Source organism: Chionomys nivalis, chromosome 12 (genome assembly GCF_950005125.1).
Source record: "Chionomys nivalis chromosome 12, mChiNiv1.1, whole genome shotgun sequence".
NCBI classification, from domain to species: domain Eukaryota; kingdom Metazoa; phylum Chordata; class Mammalia; order Rodentia; family Cricetidae; genus Chionomys; species Chionomys nivalis.
In genome coordinates, this window is record NC_080097.1 from 68,025,536 (window position 1) to 68,038,858 (window position 13,323).

The 13,323-nt window shown below is 48.1% G+C and overlaps 1 protein-coding gene across 4 annotated transcripts in view; it reads left to right on the plus strand.

Annotated features, from left to right (window-relative positions):
* The window catches only part of LOC130884798 (disks large homolog 5), a 110,367-nt gene that overhangs the window by 59,713 nt on the left and 37,331 nt on the right, over positions 1 to 13,323 (plus strand). For all 4 annotated transcript variants that reach the window (XM_057785978.1, XM_057785980.1, XM_057785979.1 and 1 more), the window contains exons 6-9: positions 1,937 to 2,196; positions 3,259 to 3,571; positions 7,767 to 7,951; positions 9,409 to 9,534. In XM_057785978.1, the coding sequence (XP_057641961.1) occupies positions 1,937 to 2,196; positions 3,259 to 3,571; positions 7,767 to 7,951; positions 9,409 to 9,534 (884 nt within the window). The remainder of the gene's footprint in view (positions 1 to 1,936; positions 2,197 to 3,258; positions 3,572 to 7,766; positions 7,952 to 9,408; positions 9,535 to 13,323) is intronic.

Here is a 13,323-nt window from a genome sequence, read left to right on the forward strand (position 1 = left end):
GTTCAGGCTTGTGACTGTCTGGGCCTCTGGGCTGCAAAGATGGTGTTGATAACTCAGGACCCACAGGGTGAAAAAGGTTGTTCCTGGGCTGTGGGAGCTGCAGAGGGTTAAGCCAGCCTTTCCAGTTTTGTCCTGTCATTTGAGAAATAAGGAAGCAAACCCACAGAGGTGGTGAGTCATCAAGGGCTAAGGATCTTTGAGAGGTTCTCAGCAGAAGCTGGCAACCCCCCCACCTTCCACCCCCCCACCCCCCACCCCCGCCTGTTAACTCATTTTCTCATGTTGGTTAGTTCTTGTATTTTGTTTCTTTTTTCTTTTTTTTGGTTTTTCGAGACAGGGTTTCTCTGTGGTTTTGGAACCTGTCCTGGAACTAGCTCTTGTAGACCAGGCTGGTCTCGAACTCACAGAGATCCGCCTGCCTCTGCCTCCCGAGTGCTGGGATTAAAGGCGTGCGCCACCACCGCCCGGCTTTTTGTTTCTCTTCTTGAACAGCACCCCAGGTGAAGCTGAGTAATTCTCAGCAGGCTGCATTCTTGTGCTCATATTCTTTCTGTTTCTCTTGTGGTTGTTCGGCTGGTTTTGGGGATTTTGTTGTTGCATTTTACTTACTGTTTTTGAGACAAGCGTTTTGCTACATAGCCATGGCTGACATATTTGCTACGTAGCTCAGTCTGACCTCAAACTTAAGAGGCTGCTCCAGTCTCAGCCTGCCTGAGTAGTGGGATGCACCAACCACCATGCTCGTTTCTAGAATTCTCTTTTGCTTGATAGACTGCCACAATCTGCTCAATTCTCGAGATTTAGCCTTCTCTATGAGCCTTGAACTTGTGAATGCTTTTTTTTTTCTGTGTTTTTGAGACAGGGTTTCTCTGTAGCTTTGGAGCCTGTCCTGGGAATCACTCTGTAGATTAGGCTGGCCGAAAACTCACAGAGATTCGCCTGTCTCTGCCTCCTGAGTGCTGGGATTAAAGGCTTGTACCACTACCACCTGGCGTAAATGCTTCTTTAAGCTTCCATTTGTACTTGGTTGTACCTATTTTGCATTCTCTTCTTGCTGTCTTTTTAGAACATTGTGGTTCTGCCCCCATTGCATTTGTGTCCATGCCTTTGGCTGTATTCCTGATCTTTGGTTATTTTTCTTTGTTAGCTACACTTAGGAATCACTTTCTTAGAAAGACATCCCCAGGCGGGAGCCTCCCTTACAACCTAGCTCTCTCACTCTGTGCTACTGAGAATATTCTCCTGCATATTGTACTATTTTCCTATTCATTTCTCGGAATCCTACATCAATTTAGGAAGATATTGTTCCGTTGGTGATCCATTTCCTCCCACCCTGGCATTGGGATGAAAAGAGCACAAGGCACAGTCTCTTTTTGTCCTGCCCGACACTGCTAGTGCCTAGAACAACAGTGAACATTTTATGCCCTTATTTTAGAACCATCCTTCGGTTCTGTGATTTGCCTAAGCCTCATAAGATTCAATATATAATCATCACCATTGGCTAAAATTCTAGCAATAGGATACAAGGCAAAGTCAGCATGAGGAAGGAGAAAGGACATGGGGTAACCCAGGGTAACCCAGGCGCATGTTTCTCAGCTCCTCTACTGGATGCAGTTGATCTCTAGGCTGTAGGTACAGCAGCACATATGCCCCTCCTACTCTGGAAGCACAGTGGACAGAAAGTGTTTGATCACAGTTCCTCTCTGCTTAGTAGGGACCAAAGTCTCAGTCTCAGTTGGGCTGGTCTTACTTTGACAACTGCTCCCTATCAGGTTCTCGGATGCCGGTCAGTCAGGAGGCAGCCTCGAACACAGAACTTTCCAGACACAGTAGTCTCAGGCTGGCCATTCTAGCCTTCCTGTGCTAGGATGGGGGTTCTCTGTAACACTTGAGAAGGGAGACATCTGCTCTGCCCATCTTGTTCCTTGGTCCCCAGGTGCTGAAGCACAACGGCTCCTCAGAGATCCTCAACAAGCTGTATGACACAGCCATGGACAAGCTGGAGGTGGTCAAGAAGGACTATGATGCCCTGAGGAAGAGGTACAGCGAGAAGGTCGCCTTGCACAACTCAGACCTGAGCCGCCTGGAGCAGCTGGGGGAGGAGAACCAGCGCCTACAAAAGCAGACGGAGATGTTGACCCAACAGAGGGACACAGCCATCCAGTTGCAGCATCAGTGTGCCCTCTCTCTGAGGAGGTAGGGGCCCAAGCTGGGTGCCGGGCAGTGTATGTTGGGGGTAGCAAAATGGGTGTCTTTTGTCTGGGGCTCCTGTCCTCTGTGGGCTTCTGCTCCTCTGTACGATTTCCAGGAGAAAACCACCTGAGAACATTGTGTTGTTCCAGTCAATGAGAACATTGTGCTTGATGCTGCACTAGCCTTGAAATGATTTCCTTTCCTTTCGTCTGAGTGCGCTGCTGTGTCCTGAGTACCCTGACTCCTAGATTTCCTTATAAACCTAGCTCTCCATAGTGGCTGCCCGCCTTGCCCATGGGAAAGGTATATCCGGGGCAGCATGTCCCTTGGAATTTCATTTTATTAAGGACTATTGCTTTAGATATAATTACCACCCTGGGCAGTATTGCATGCAGTGCATTCCTGCAGTGTGTGAGTTATCTGCAGTGGTCATTGGGTTCCTGTGAGAATTCTCTGTATATAAGTAGATTTAGGAACTGCCAGTTTGGACCCAGGCAGGTGTCTCTGCTGCAGCATTCAGGAACATGACTGTTACTGTTTGGTGCTGGAGCCCCTAAGGTATTCTCAGGCACACATCTCAGAAAATGCTGCTTGGGTGCAAGATGCCTCCTGGGCAGGAAGAATGAGCTAGCCTCATGACCTTGTTCAAGTGCCCGGGTTGCAGGGCTATACTAGGTCTACCTATAAAATGAAGTGGTTGCATAGTGAATCATCATGAGGCTATGTTCGCCTTTCCTATGCCATGATTCTGGCATTATTTTGTTTTTTATGTTGTTTCCCCTCCTCTCCAATAGCATAGCTTGATTGTAGGAGAAATGTGCTGTTCTTTTTAGTAGAGTAGAGAGCATGCAGTCCTCACTTCAATTTCTGTCATGTGTTAAAGCCTGAGAAACATTCCAGGCCCAGGGCACTAGTACTCTGTGATCATTCTCTCTGGGGTTGCAGAGAATGACCTCAGTCAAAACTTCATGCTTGACTGTGTACAGTGGGGCTGGTGCAGGGGGTAACAGCCTCACAGCTGACATGCAGGTCCCTGCCCCTCCCACCTCGCATTTTCCTCCCCAGGTTTGAGACAATCCACCACGAGCTGAGCAAAGCCACAGCTCAGAACAAGGACCTTCAATGGGAGATGGAGTTGCTGCAGTCTGAGCTGACAGAGCTGAGGAGCAAGCAGGTGAAAACCGCCAAGGAATCTGAGAAATACAAGGAGGAACGTGACGCGGTGTACAGCGAGTACAAGCTCATCATGAGCGAGCGCGACCAGGTCATCTCCGAGCTGGACAAGCTACAGACAGAGGTGGAGCTGGCGGAATCCAAACTCAAGAGCAGCACATCTGAGAAAAAGGCAGCCAGCGAAGAAATGGAGGCCCTGCGGCAGGTAGGCAGTGGTTCAGCATGGAGGGCAGCCATAGAGTTCTTGAGGGCTGAATGAGAAGGTCTGAGGGGGCAGGGGCTTTTCTTTGAAGGTTATCAGTAGCTGGGTTGTGAAATACCACTCAGGCCTCTGCAGATCTTAGGCTTGGTGTTTAACTTTAGTCTGGGATCCAGAGGAAAAAATGGGACAGAGTGTCTGACCATTGTCCTGAACACAGGAAGACATCAGAGGGCACGCACGGCTGAGTGAGTGCAAAGTGCCTTCTGGGTAGGAAGACTGAACCAGCCTCATGACCTTGTTTGGGTGCCCAGGCTGCCAGGCTGTATTATATCTATCTATAAAACGAAATGATTACATAGTAAGTCATCAAGAGGCCATGTTTGTCTCTTTCATGCTGTGTTACTGACATTGCTTTGTTTGTTTGTTTGTTTCAAAATAGCATAGTTTTATTATAGGAGAAATGTCCTGTTCTTTTTGGTAGAGTGGACAGCTACATTTAAGTAGTCACAGACTATCTTGAATTATCTCAGACTGACTCTCTGTGAACAAGGTTCCAAGACCAAAGTTCTTAGCTGCATAGACCTATTGGCCTCATGGGTTCAGAAGAGCGCTCTTGGGGGCCTTTGTCCACCAGCCATCTGTGTACTCAGAGGAGTTTCTGGTTTTCTTCTCAGGGCACTTTGGAGTTTAAAGTTCTTGTGTGCACAATTTTCTGCTGAGTTGAACCGTAGGCCTTGTCTTAAACCTAGGACGCTGTTCTTGATTCATGCCTCTAGTCTGTGATTCTGATTTTCAGTGTAGGTCTGATGCATGGGAAACAGAAAGCAGGGTCAGGAAGCTTGGCAAGGTGCTCTGCAGAGATCACTGTGTACCGGGCATGAGGTAGGGTGGGTGGTGTGGGAATATGGGTGGCCAGGCTACCTGTCTTGTGTGCTTTCTGTTACTGTGATAAACTCCATGACCCCAAACAACTTGTTGAGGAAAGGGTTTATTTCATCTACCAGGTTTTAGTCCATCATTGTGGGAAGTCTGAGCAGGAGGTTCAGCAGGGCAGGAGCTTCAAGAAAAACCGCTGGAGGAATGCTGTTTACTGGCTTGTTCCCAGGACCACATCAAGCTACCTTTCTTATATGGCTCAAGCCCACCTGCCTAGGGACAATACTGCTCATATTGCTGGACCCTCCAATATCACTTTGCAACCAAGAAAATGTCCCACAGGGGTGGGAAGTGATTCAGGCAGTTAAGAGCACTGGCTGTTCTTCCAGAGGACCCAGCACCCACATGTTGGCTCACAAAAATCTGTAACTCCAATTGTAGGGGATCCAATGCCCTCTTCTGGCCTCTGTAGGCACAAGGCACACATTCTTCTGGCCTCTGTAGGCACAAGGCACACATGCAGTGCACATACATATATGCAGGCAATATATTCACGCACAAAAATATAAAAGTAAATCTTAAAAAATACATTAAAGAAAATGATGTCCCATGGGCATGCCTGCAGGCCAGTCTGTTAGAGGCATTCTTCAGTTGCATTTCGCTACTCTAGGTGTGTCAAGTTGACAACCAAGATTAGCCATCACACCGGTGGCCTTTGCCTGCACTGAATTCTTCTATGCTCAGGTAGAAGTTGGGGCTGTGAAGAGGGGGAGGGACTGAGGCTCTGTACTGGAGTGTGAGCCTTCCTCATTTTCATGGCCTCTCGTCTCTCTTACACTACAAACTGGCTATGACAGTCACATTTGTACTAGAGGATGGTTTTCAGGTGACACAAACAGAAAACATGGTTAGCAGTTACGTCCTCATGGAGTTACAGTGATAGGAGTCTTTTCCATCACTGCCCATTTAGAATGAGCACAAGCCCTATGCAACTGTTTGTATGGTAAAATGGGCCAGTAATGGCAATCCATAGAGAAGGGTTGATGTTCCCAGACAGTTGGGTGAAGGTTAGTGCCAAGAGGAACATGTAGTACAACAACATTGTGTCTGTGTAGGTGTGTAGGTGTATTATACATGTATGTTTCTCTTTCTGTGTGTGTCTGTGTATATATTTGTATGTCTCAATCTGTGTGTGTGTGTGTCTGTGTATGTATATGTACGTCTGTCTCTGTTTCTTTCTCAGTATCTTTCTCTCTTGTTCTAACTCCCTCTCTCCCTCCCTCCCTCCCTCCCTCCCTCCCTCCCTCCCCTCTGTGCAGGGCCTTGCTCTCAGTATCACTTGCTATACCATTGAGATATGTGTTTTGTCTGACGTTGATAAATTTTAGAAAAAAGAATTATGTAAAAAAACCAATCTTCCTTTCTTCCTTCCTTCTTTCTTTTTTTTCTTGTATATAGGGTCTCAGTTTGTAGTCCTGGCTAGTCTGGAACTCTCTGTATAGAGCAGGCAGGTTACTCTTGAGTTCAGAGATGTGCCTCTGCTTTCTGAGAGCAAGTGCTGGGGTTGCAGGCATGCACCACCGTGCACATCCGCAAAGGAGCTTTTAATAAGTCAATTTAATGCACTGGAGTTTGGTTAATGTCCTAGATAGAACACCTGTTCCTATCTGTGTCCTAGTATCTGAGTGTGTGCCTGCTGAAAACAGAGATGTAATCCAGGTTAGGAAATCACAGTGACAAGATAAAACAAAATACAAAGCAAAACAAAACAACACTTTGGAGAATGACTAAATTGGTCACTAGACATGTTGGACACCTACTGAGTGACCTCCTGATAAGACAGCAAGCCTGCTCCATAGGATTTCCAGATTTCAGAAGTTACCCGCGTAGGCTATGGTCATGCATGCAGAAAAATATGCAGATCACCCAGTACCCCCTGGTGCTGGCCTCTTTAATGCGGAGGCTTAACCTCTGAGCCACAGCCCTCAGCCCTAGGTACTCAGCACTCAGGCAATCAGACATGCCCTTTAGTCTGAGTCCCCTGGGCCTGTGCAGGGGGTGTTGACTGGGTGACAGGTGGTTTGTCAGCTGAGGCAGGAATCTTTTTCCAGGAGCTGTTCTGAGTCAGCAAGCAGCAGGGGAGAATCCCCTGCCTTAGACCCTCCTGCAGCCACTTGAATCGACATTCTTCTCTGCACGTTGTTCTAGATTCACGCCCCACTGACACTAGCCAAAAGGAAGCCAGAGCTGTGATCCTTAGGTGTGATGTGACCCTGGGGAATGATAACCACATTGTTTGGCCACCTGTCCAAGGTCAGCTGAATAGGCCTTTCAGTTCGTCTGGATTCCTGATCACAGAGTGTCTTGTGGAGTTTGCCTTTGCAAAGTTCTTCCAGGTCCAAGCTTACTAAATGGAGCACCGTGCCATACAAGGGCTATCTGGGATACCCTGGCCAGCTGTGCTTCCCACTGCCTCTGGGTACAGCTGTGTCTGCATGAGGAACTGAGCTCAGCTGTGCAGGCAGAACAGCAAGATAGTGCTTTAGAGGGGCCCTGCCACAGGGAAGATGTCCAAATAGAAATAAAACTGTTACGCCTAGAAGTCATATTCTCTGACACACAGCTGGGGCCTTTGGTTGGGCAGTGTATCTGCTGGGGTCTGGGGTGCAGCCCCTGGGCCCTTCTTGATGGCCCCTTTTTCGGTGAGAAGTTTCTGAAACAGCCCATATCTTCCCAAGCCCATGCATCAGAAGTACCTGGGGCCGCAGGACCACTAAGGATGTTAGAGTGAGACCCCAGGCTGAGTTCCTGGAGGCTGAGACCTGGTGTGGAGGTCAGAAGAAGGCAGAGAGAAAGCACCGGCAAGGGTGGTCTCTTGGCAAGGGCAGTACTGTTCTGTTGGCAAGTCACTGCTGGCTTCCTGCAGTGCCATTAATCAGATTGAGGGATCAGCTAGAGGCCGTCGCCTAGGCTGTCTTGGCTCCCTAGTTCCACTGTTGTCTTAGCCTCCCTGCCCCGTCTCACTAAAGTGTCTGAGGAGCAGCGTTTTAGGGTGATTCGTCTCAGAGGCTAGCAATTTGGAGAAGCCCAGTGGGAATCAAGCGGAGGCAGAGGTGGATGGGAGCCCCCCATTCTCCAACACTGGTTCTCTGTGCCTGCGCACCTCCTGTGCGCAGTGAGGCCAGCATGCTGGGCAAGGGGAGAGCCTTACGGGGAGACAGATGGAAGTGCCTGGGCTCAGTGCTTCCCTTGAAACTCAGAACTGGTCAGGTTTCAAGTTCAGAAGGCTGGGTAACCCCTTTCGCCTACCTCTTGCCCTCAGATCAAAGACACAGTGACCATGGATGCTGGGAGAGCCAACAAAGAGGTGGAAATCCTCCGAAAGCAGTGCAAGGCGTTGTGCCAGGAGCTGAAGGAAGCCCTCCAGGAAGCAGACGTGGCCAAGTGCCGGCGGGACTGGGCCTTTCAGGAGCGGGACAAGATTGTGGCAGAGCGTGACAGCATCCGGTAAGGATGCTCTTGGATGGGTGTGGTCATGTATTTCTCTTGAACACTGAGGTCTGCTGGTAGGGTCATCGGCCATGTGTGCAGGTAAAAAGGCAGGAACTACAGCACCTCCTTCTCCCCCTTAGCTCATTCTTGCCTCGTCTCTTGTCTTTAGGATTTTCTATTGTAATTCCTTTCTGCTTCACTTTTGGACATCTTGGGTGTGTGCTATGGCTGGGTCAAATCCACCTTTCTCTTTAAGGTCTTGATAGAAGCAACTTGTATGAATGTGTCTGTTGTTTTTTTCCTCTCTGTGCTGTGTCCATTGTGTCAGCATCTTAGGTTCCTGAATAGCAAGAGTTTAGAGGAGACTACCATGTATCTATGCCTAGATACATGGATCAGGGGTGGGGGCGGGGGGAGACAAGGCCCACTGCCATTTGAGCTAGAACTTGAAGCTTGAGTGCAGCTTCCTCAGCAGGAGAGGAAGTATGAACATTGTAGGTGGAAGGGGTGCACATGTGGCATTGTAGGTGGAGGAGGCATACGTATGTTCTCTGAGGAGAGGGATTTGGATGTGGCCAGGTCCTGGTCTGGAAAATCACAAGGAGTAGAGTGACAGTGTCCTTGAGTTTGGGTTCCGAGGGTCTTGACGGGAAGCTGAGGCGTGTAGGCAAGATCCTCAGCTGGGGCAGAACCAGGGATGGTGGGGGTGGTACAATGAGTTGGTCACTGAGGGACTCTGGAACCCCCCGCCCCTAGGCTATGAAAGGGTCAGACCTGTGCCCTAGCAGGGAGGGTCAGGAACTGAAGGTGGATGATAGGTGCTTGGTGTGCGGTGTGGCAAGAGCTGAGGCCTCTAGGGTGCTTCCTGTGTTCTCTTGCTGTGGCTTGATCTCCAAAAGTGGGATCTTGTTCTTCCAGAGTGGGATCCCGAGCTGGCTGTGGTCAAGGAGGTGGAGGCTTCAGGCTGTGCAGGCATGGGGACCAGCTGGAGGGCGCATTATTTTGGAGATGGCCAAGCACAGGCTCTTCTGCTATGGGCTTGTGTATCCTTCTAGGTGGAGGAAATTTGGGTTTCTTTTTTGGAGTTCCATTGGGCTTCCACATTGCACCTAAGCAGAACTACATAGAGGAGTGAGTACTGGCTCAGGGCCCCTCAGCCTGGTAGTGGCATGGCTAGAAAGCCCTGCATATGGTCTGTTAAGGAACTCATGGGTGTTGGAGCACAAAAGCCCACCAGGGGGAGCTCCACTGCCACAAAACTCATGCTGGAAGGGTGAGTGTGTTGAACTTCTGCCCCAGGGACATGGGCATTGAGGTCTAACTGGTGTCTTTGGTTACATGGTGGGCTGGTCTGGGTGTTTGATGAGGCTGAACCTGAGGAATAGGGGCTGACAGGTGGTGTGGTACAGACCATGTGCCCTTTCTGCATTCTTGCCATTCGCAGTGACCGTGGCTTCTCCTTTCTCTACCAGGACTCTGTGTGACAATCTGAGGCGGGAGCGGGATCGGGCTGTGAGTGAGCTGGCTGAAGCCCTTCGTAGCCTGGATGACACCCGAAAGCAGAAGAATGATGTCAGCCGTGAACTTAAGGAGCTCAAGTAGGCTTGGGTGTTACCAGTGTGGAGTGGGCTTGTGTGTAGGCTGTCCCCTCTGCCTTTTCGGTGAGGCAGCCTTGAGTGCACTGAGGAGGGACACGTCTCTGTTTTCCTTCACTGTCTCACTGTGCAGTCTATAGAATGGGTTTGAATGCTGACAGTTCTCAGAAGATGGTACCAGTCTGTTGATGGCTCATGGAAGGATGCAAGGCACATGGCATGGAATGTCCTGTTCCCAGACAGTCCTTTTGGGGACAAACATGCCAACATCATTTGCAGTCCATTCCTTTCCTTATTCACTCAACACAAAATGTATTGAGTATCTGCTTTGATTCCTTAGAGGCACAAAGCAAATAACACCAATTAGACAGACCACACTGCTGTAGAAACTGAGCTAAAAGTGCACAGGAAGAGAAAGTCAGCCTGCCCCCTCCCCCGCCCCAGAGTAGCACATACTTAAGTGAACGAAGTAACAGCAGACAGTTTGCCAGAGAATTACAACTGTGGCTTGGTAGTCTGCTCTACCTGGGTTCTGTAGATGCCCATCTGGAAGGCTGTGTGGGGTGTTGAGCCCCTGCCTTTGAGTCACAGCACCCTCCAAGAGGGTCATTTGGACACTTGGTAGCACTTAGTATGAATAGGAACTATAAAGTACAGTTTAAAATAGAAACTCCAATAACTTAGAGTCTGCACTCAGATTCTACCTGGGAGGTAGCTCCAGAGCCGGTGTAATGAGGACAGCGGGCAAGTTCATGTGTGCACGTGCAGGCGGCCAAGCCTCACACAGTGAGTGAGTCCTTTTAGGAGGGGTGGCAGCTTCCCGCCCTCCCTGAGGTCTGTCAAGATCAGCAGCTTCATTATTTAATAACGTCCAGCAGAGCTGGGTGTTCTAAGGGAGAGTTCCGGGCTCCAGAGACAGGAGCAAGGGGTGGAATCAGGTGGGAATGCATCTTATTGGTAGAACATGGCATGTGTAAGACTCTCATTTCGTTTAGCACTGAAATCAAAAAGAAAGAAAAATCCATTTTAAGGAAAACTCTGGAAGCTCCAGAGTATGGTTTGGAAGGAGGTTTTGCATATTGCTTGAGCCAGAAGACATACAAAGCACTGGGTTCTGTTTGTTTATTCAGTATTTTAACTATATATATGTGTGTGTATATATACACATATATATTGATATACATCAATATATTTTGAGTTAATTAAAAAAGATGAGGGGTTTAGTTGAAGGGAAGTTTTTGTTTAAGATTTACTTTATTAGCCGGGCGGTGGTGGCGCACGCCTGTAATCCCAGCACTCGGGAGGCAGAGGCAGGCGGATCTCTGTGAGTTCGAGGCCAGCCTGGTCTAGAAGAGCTAGTTCCAGGATAGGAACCAAAAGCTATGGAGAAACCCTGTCTCAAAAAAAAAAAAAAAAAAGATTTACTTTATTATTTATTACTTTATTATTATTTATTACTTTATTATTTATGTGTATGTGTGTATCTGTATGAGTGCGATGCAGCAGCTGCCAGAAGAGGGTGTCCAGTTCCTAGGAACTGGAGTCATGGATGGTTGTGAGCTGCATGTGGGTGCAGGAACTGAACAATTGAACTTATGTCCTCTGTAAGAGCAGCCAGTGCTTTTAACCCTGAGCCATCTCTCCACCCCCATCTCTCTTCTTTATAAGCTATGGATGCTGACCTGCTCAAGTCTTTCCTGTTGAATTACGTTTGTACCTTTGCATCATTTGGTGGTATTTCTGGGGCACTCATTCCATAACTTTGATCCAAGCATCACCACGTAGGCTCCATTGCAGATGCTTTAAAAATTTTAAGTTGAATGACTCCTCACATAATTATTTTTAAAACTTTTATCTGTGTGTGTGTGAGAGAGAGAGACACAGAGAGAGAGAGAGAGAGAGAGAGAGAGAGAGAGAGAGAGAGAGAGGGAGGGAAGGAGGGAGGGAGGGAAGGAGAGAGGGGGAGAGAGACAGAGAGAGACAGAGAGAGACAGAGAGAGAGAGAGAGGAGTCAGTCCTCTCTCACCTTCCTTCTTGCTGAGACGTTTCTCTTATTTCTGCATGCTGTCCACTCTAAGACTGGCTGGCTTGCAAGCTTCTGGGTGACTTTCTTCCCTCCTTCCCGTCTCACTGCAGGAGTGCCTGGATTACAGATGCCACCACATGCAGCTCTTTAATCTGGTGCCAGGGCTCCGGCTTGGGTCGCCGGGCTTGCGCTGTATCCATGTCTGTCCACTGAGCTGTGTCACATCCCTCACTTTGTATTTCATTTCCGAGATGGCGTTAGGTGCCTAAATCTCTTCCTCCTGCATTTGTGTGAATGTTCTTAAAAGGTTCCTTTCTTGTGTGTGTGACATCATACCTGCCACAAATAACCCAACAGAGGAGGAATTTATTTGGGTTCATGGTTTTGGTGATGTTAGTCCATGGTTGCCTGCTCCCATTTTTTGGGCAGGATGAGGTTGTGAGGGGGACATGTGGTGGAGGACAGCTGTTCACTTACTGGAGTCCCAGAAACAGAAAAGGGACTTCAAGAGGAGCGGGGACATGGTATGGATTGACCCTGAGGACGTATTCCGAGTGACCTACTTCTTCTAGAGTCCCACTTTCTACTTCTCACCACCTCCCAATAATGCTATCATATCAGGAAATGAAAAAAGATTTAGCCTGTAGATTAAGTCAGAGCTCTCATCGTCTTATTGTCTCTGGAGCAGTAGTTCTCAAATTGTGGGTCATGATCCCTTTTGGGGATGATTTCAGATACCTTGCATATCAGATATTTATGTTACGATTCATAACAGTAGCAAAATTATGTTATGAACTAGCAACAAAAATAATTTTGTAATTGGAGGTCACCAAAACCCGAGGAACTGTGTTAAATAAAGTCTGAGAACCATTGCTCTAGAGATACCCTCAGAGGCACATCCACAGTTGTTGCTAGTCAAGACATTTCTCAGTTCAGTCAAGTTGACAGTCGAGACTAATACCGTGCCTGGAGAGATGCTTCAGCCATTAAGAGAATGCACTGCTTTTACAGAGGACCTGATTTGGCTCGCAGCACTCAGGCAGTTCACCATCTCCTGCGACTCAGTTCCAGGGATCCAGTGCTTTTGGCTGCTGTGGACACCTGCACATATCTCTTACCCATAATTTGTTTTTAAGAAACACTAACCAGTGCTGGAGAGATGGCCCAGAGGTTAAGAGCACTGAGGTCCTGAGTTCAATTCCCAGAAACCACATGGTGGCGTCACAACCATCTGTACTGAAATCTGGTGCCCTCTTCTGGCAAGTTAGGCATACATGCAGATAGAACACTGTATACCTAATAAATAAAAATCTGGAAAAGTTTTTTTTTTTTTTTTTTAAAAAAAAGAAACACTAACCATCTGGGCCATGGTGAATTCCAGCACTCGGGAGGTAGAGGCAGGTGGATCTCTGTGAGTTCAAGGCCAGCCTGGTCTACAAGAGCTAGTTTCTTGGACAGTCTCCATTAGCTGCAGAGAAACCCTGTATTGAAAAACCAACCCCCCCCCCAAAAAAAAAAGGAAAAGAGAAAAGAAAGACCACAGCCCTGCTGCTGAGCCTTGTATGTGCTAGGTAAACACTCCACCATTGTGCTACATTTCTAAGCCTCATGCTGGCCTTTGATCTGAATTGCTTTATCTTGCTAGATACATTTTGGGAGGATTTCTGTGTTCAAAAAACAGTATGGAAACCCACTTTGGGAGAATTTCGGGTTCAAAAAATGCTACTAAGGAAACCCAGTGATAATTCCAGAAAGCTTTACCTAGC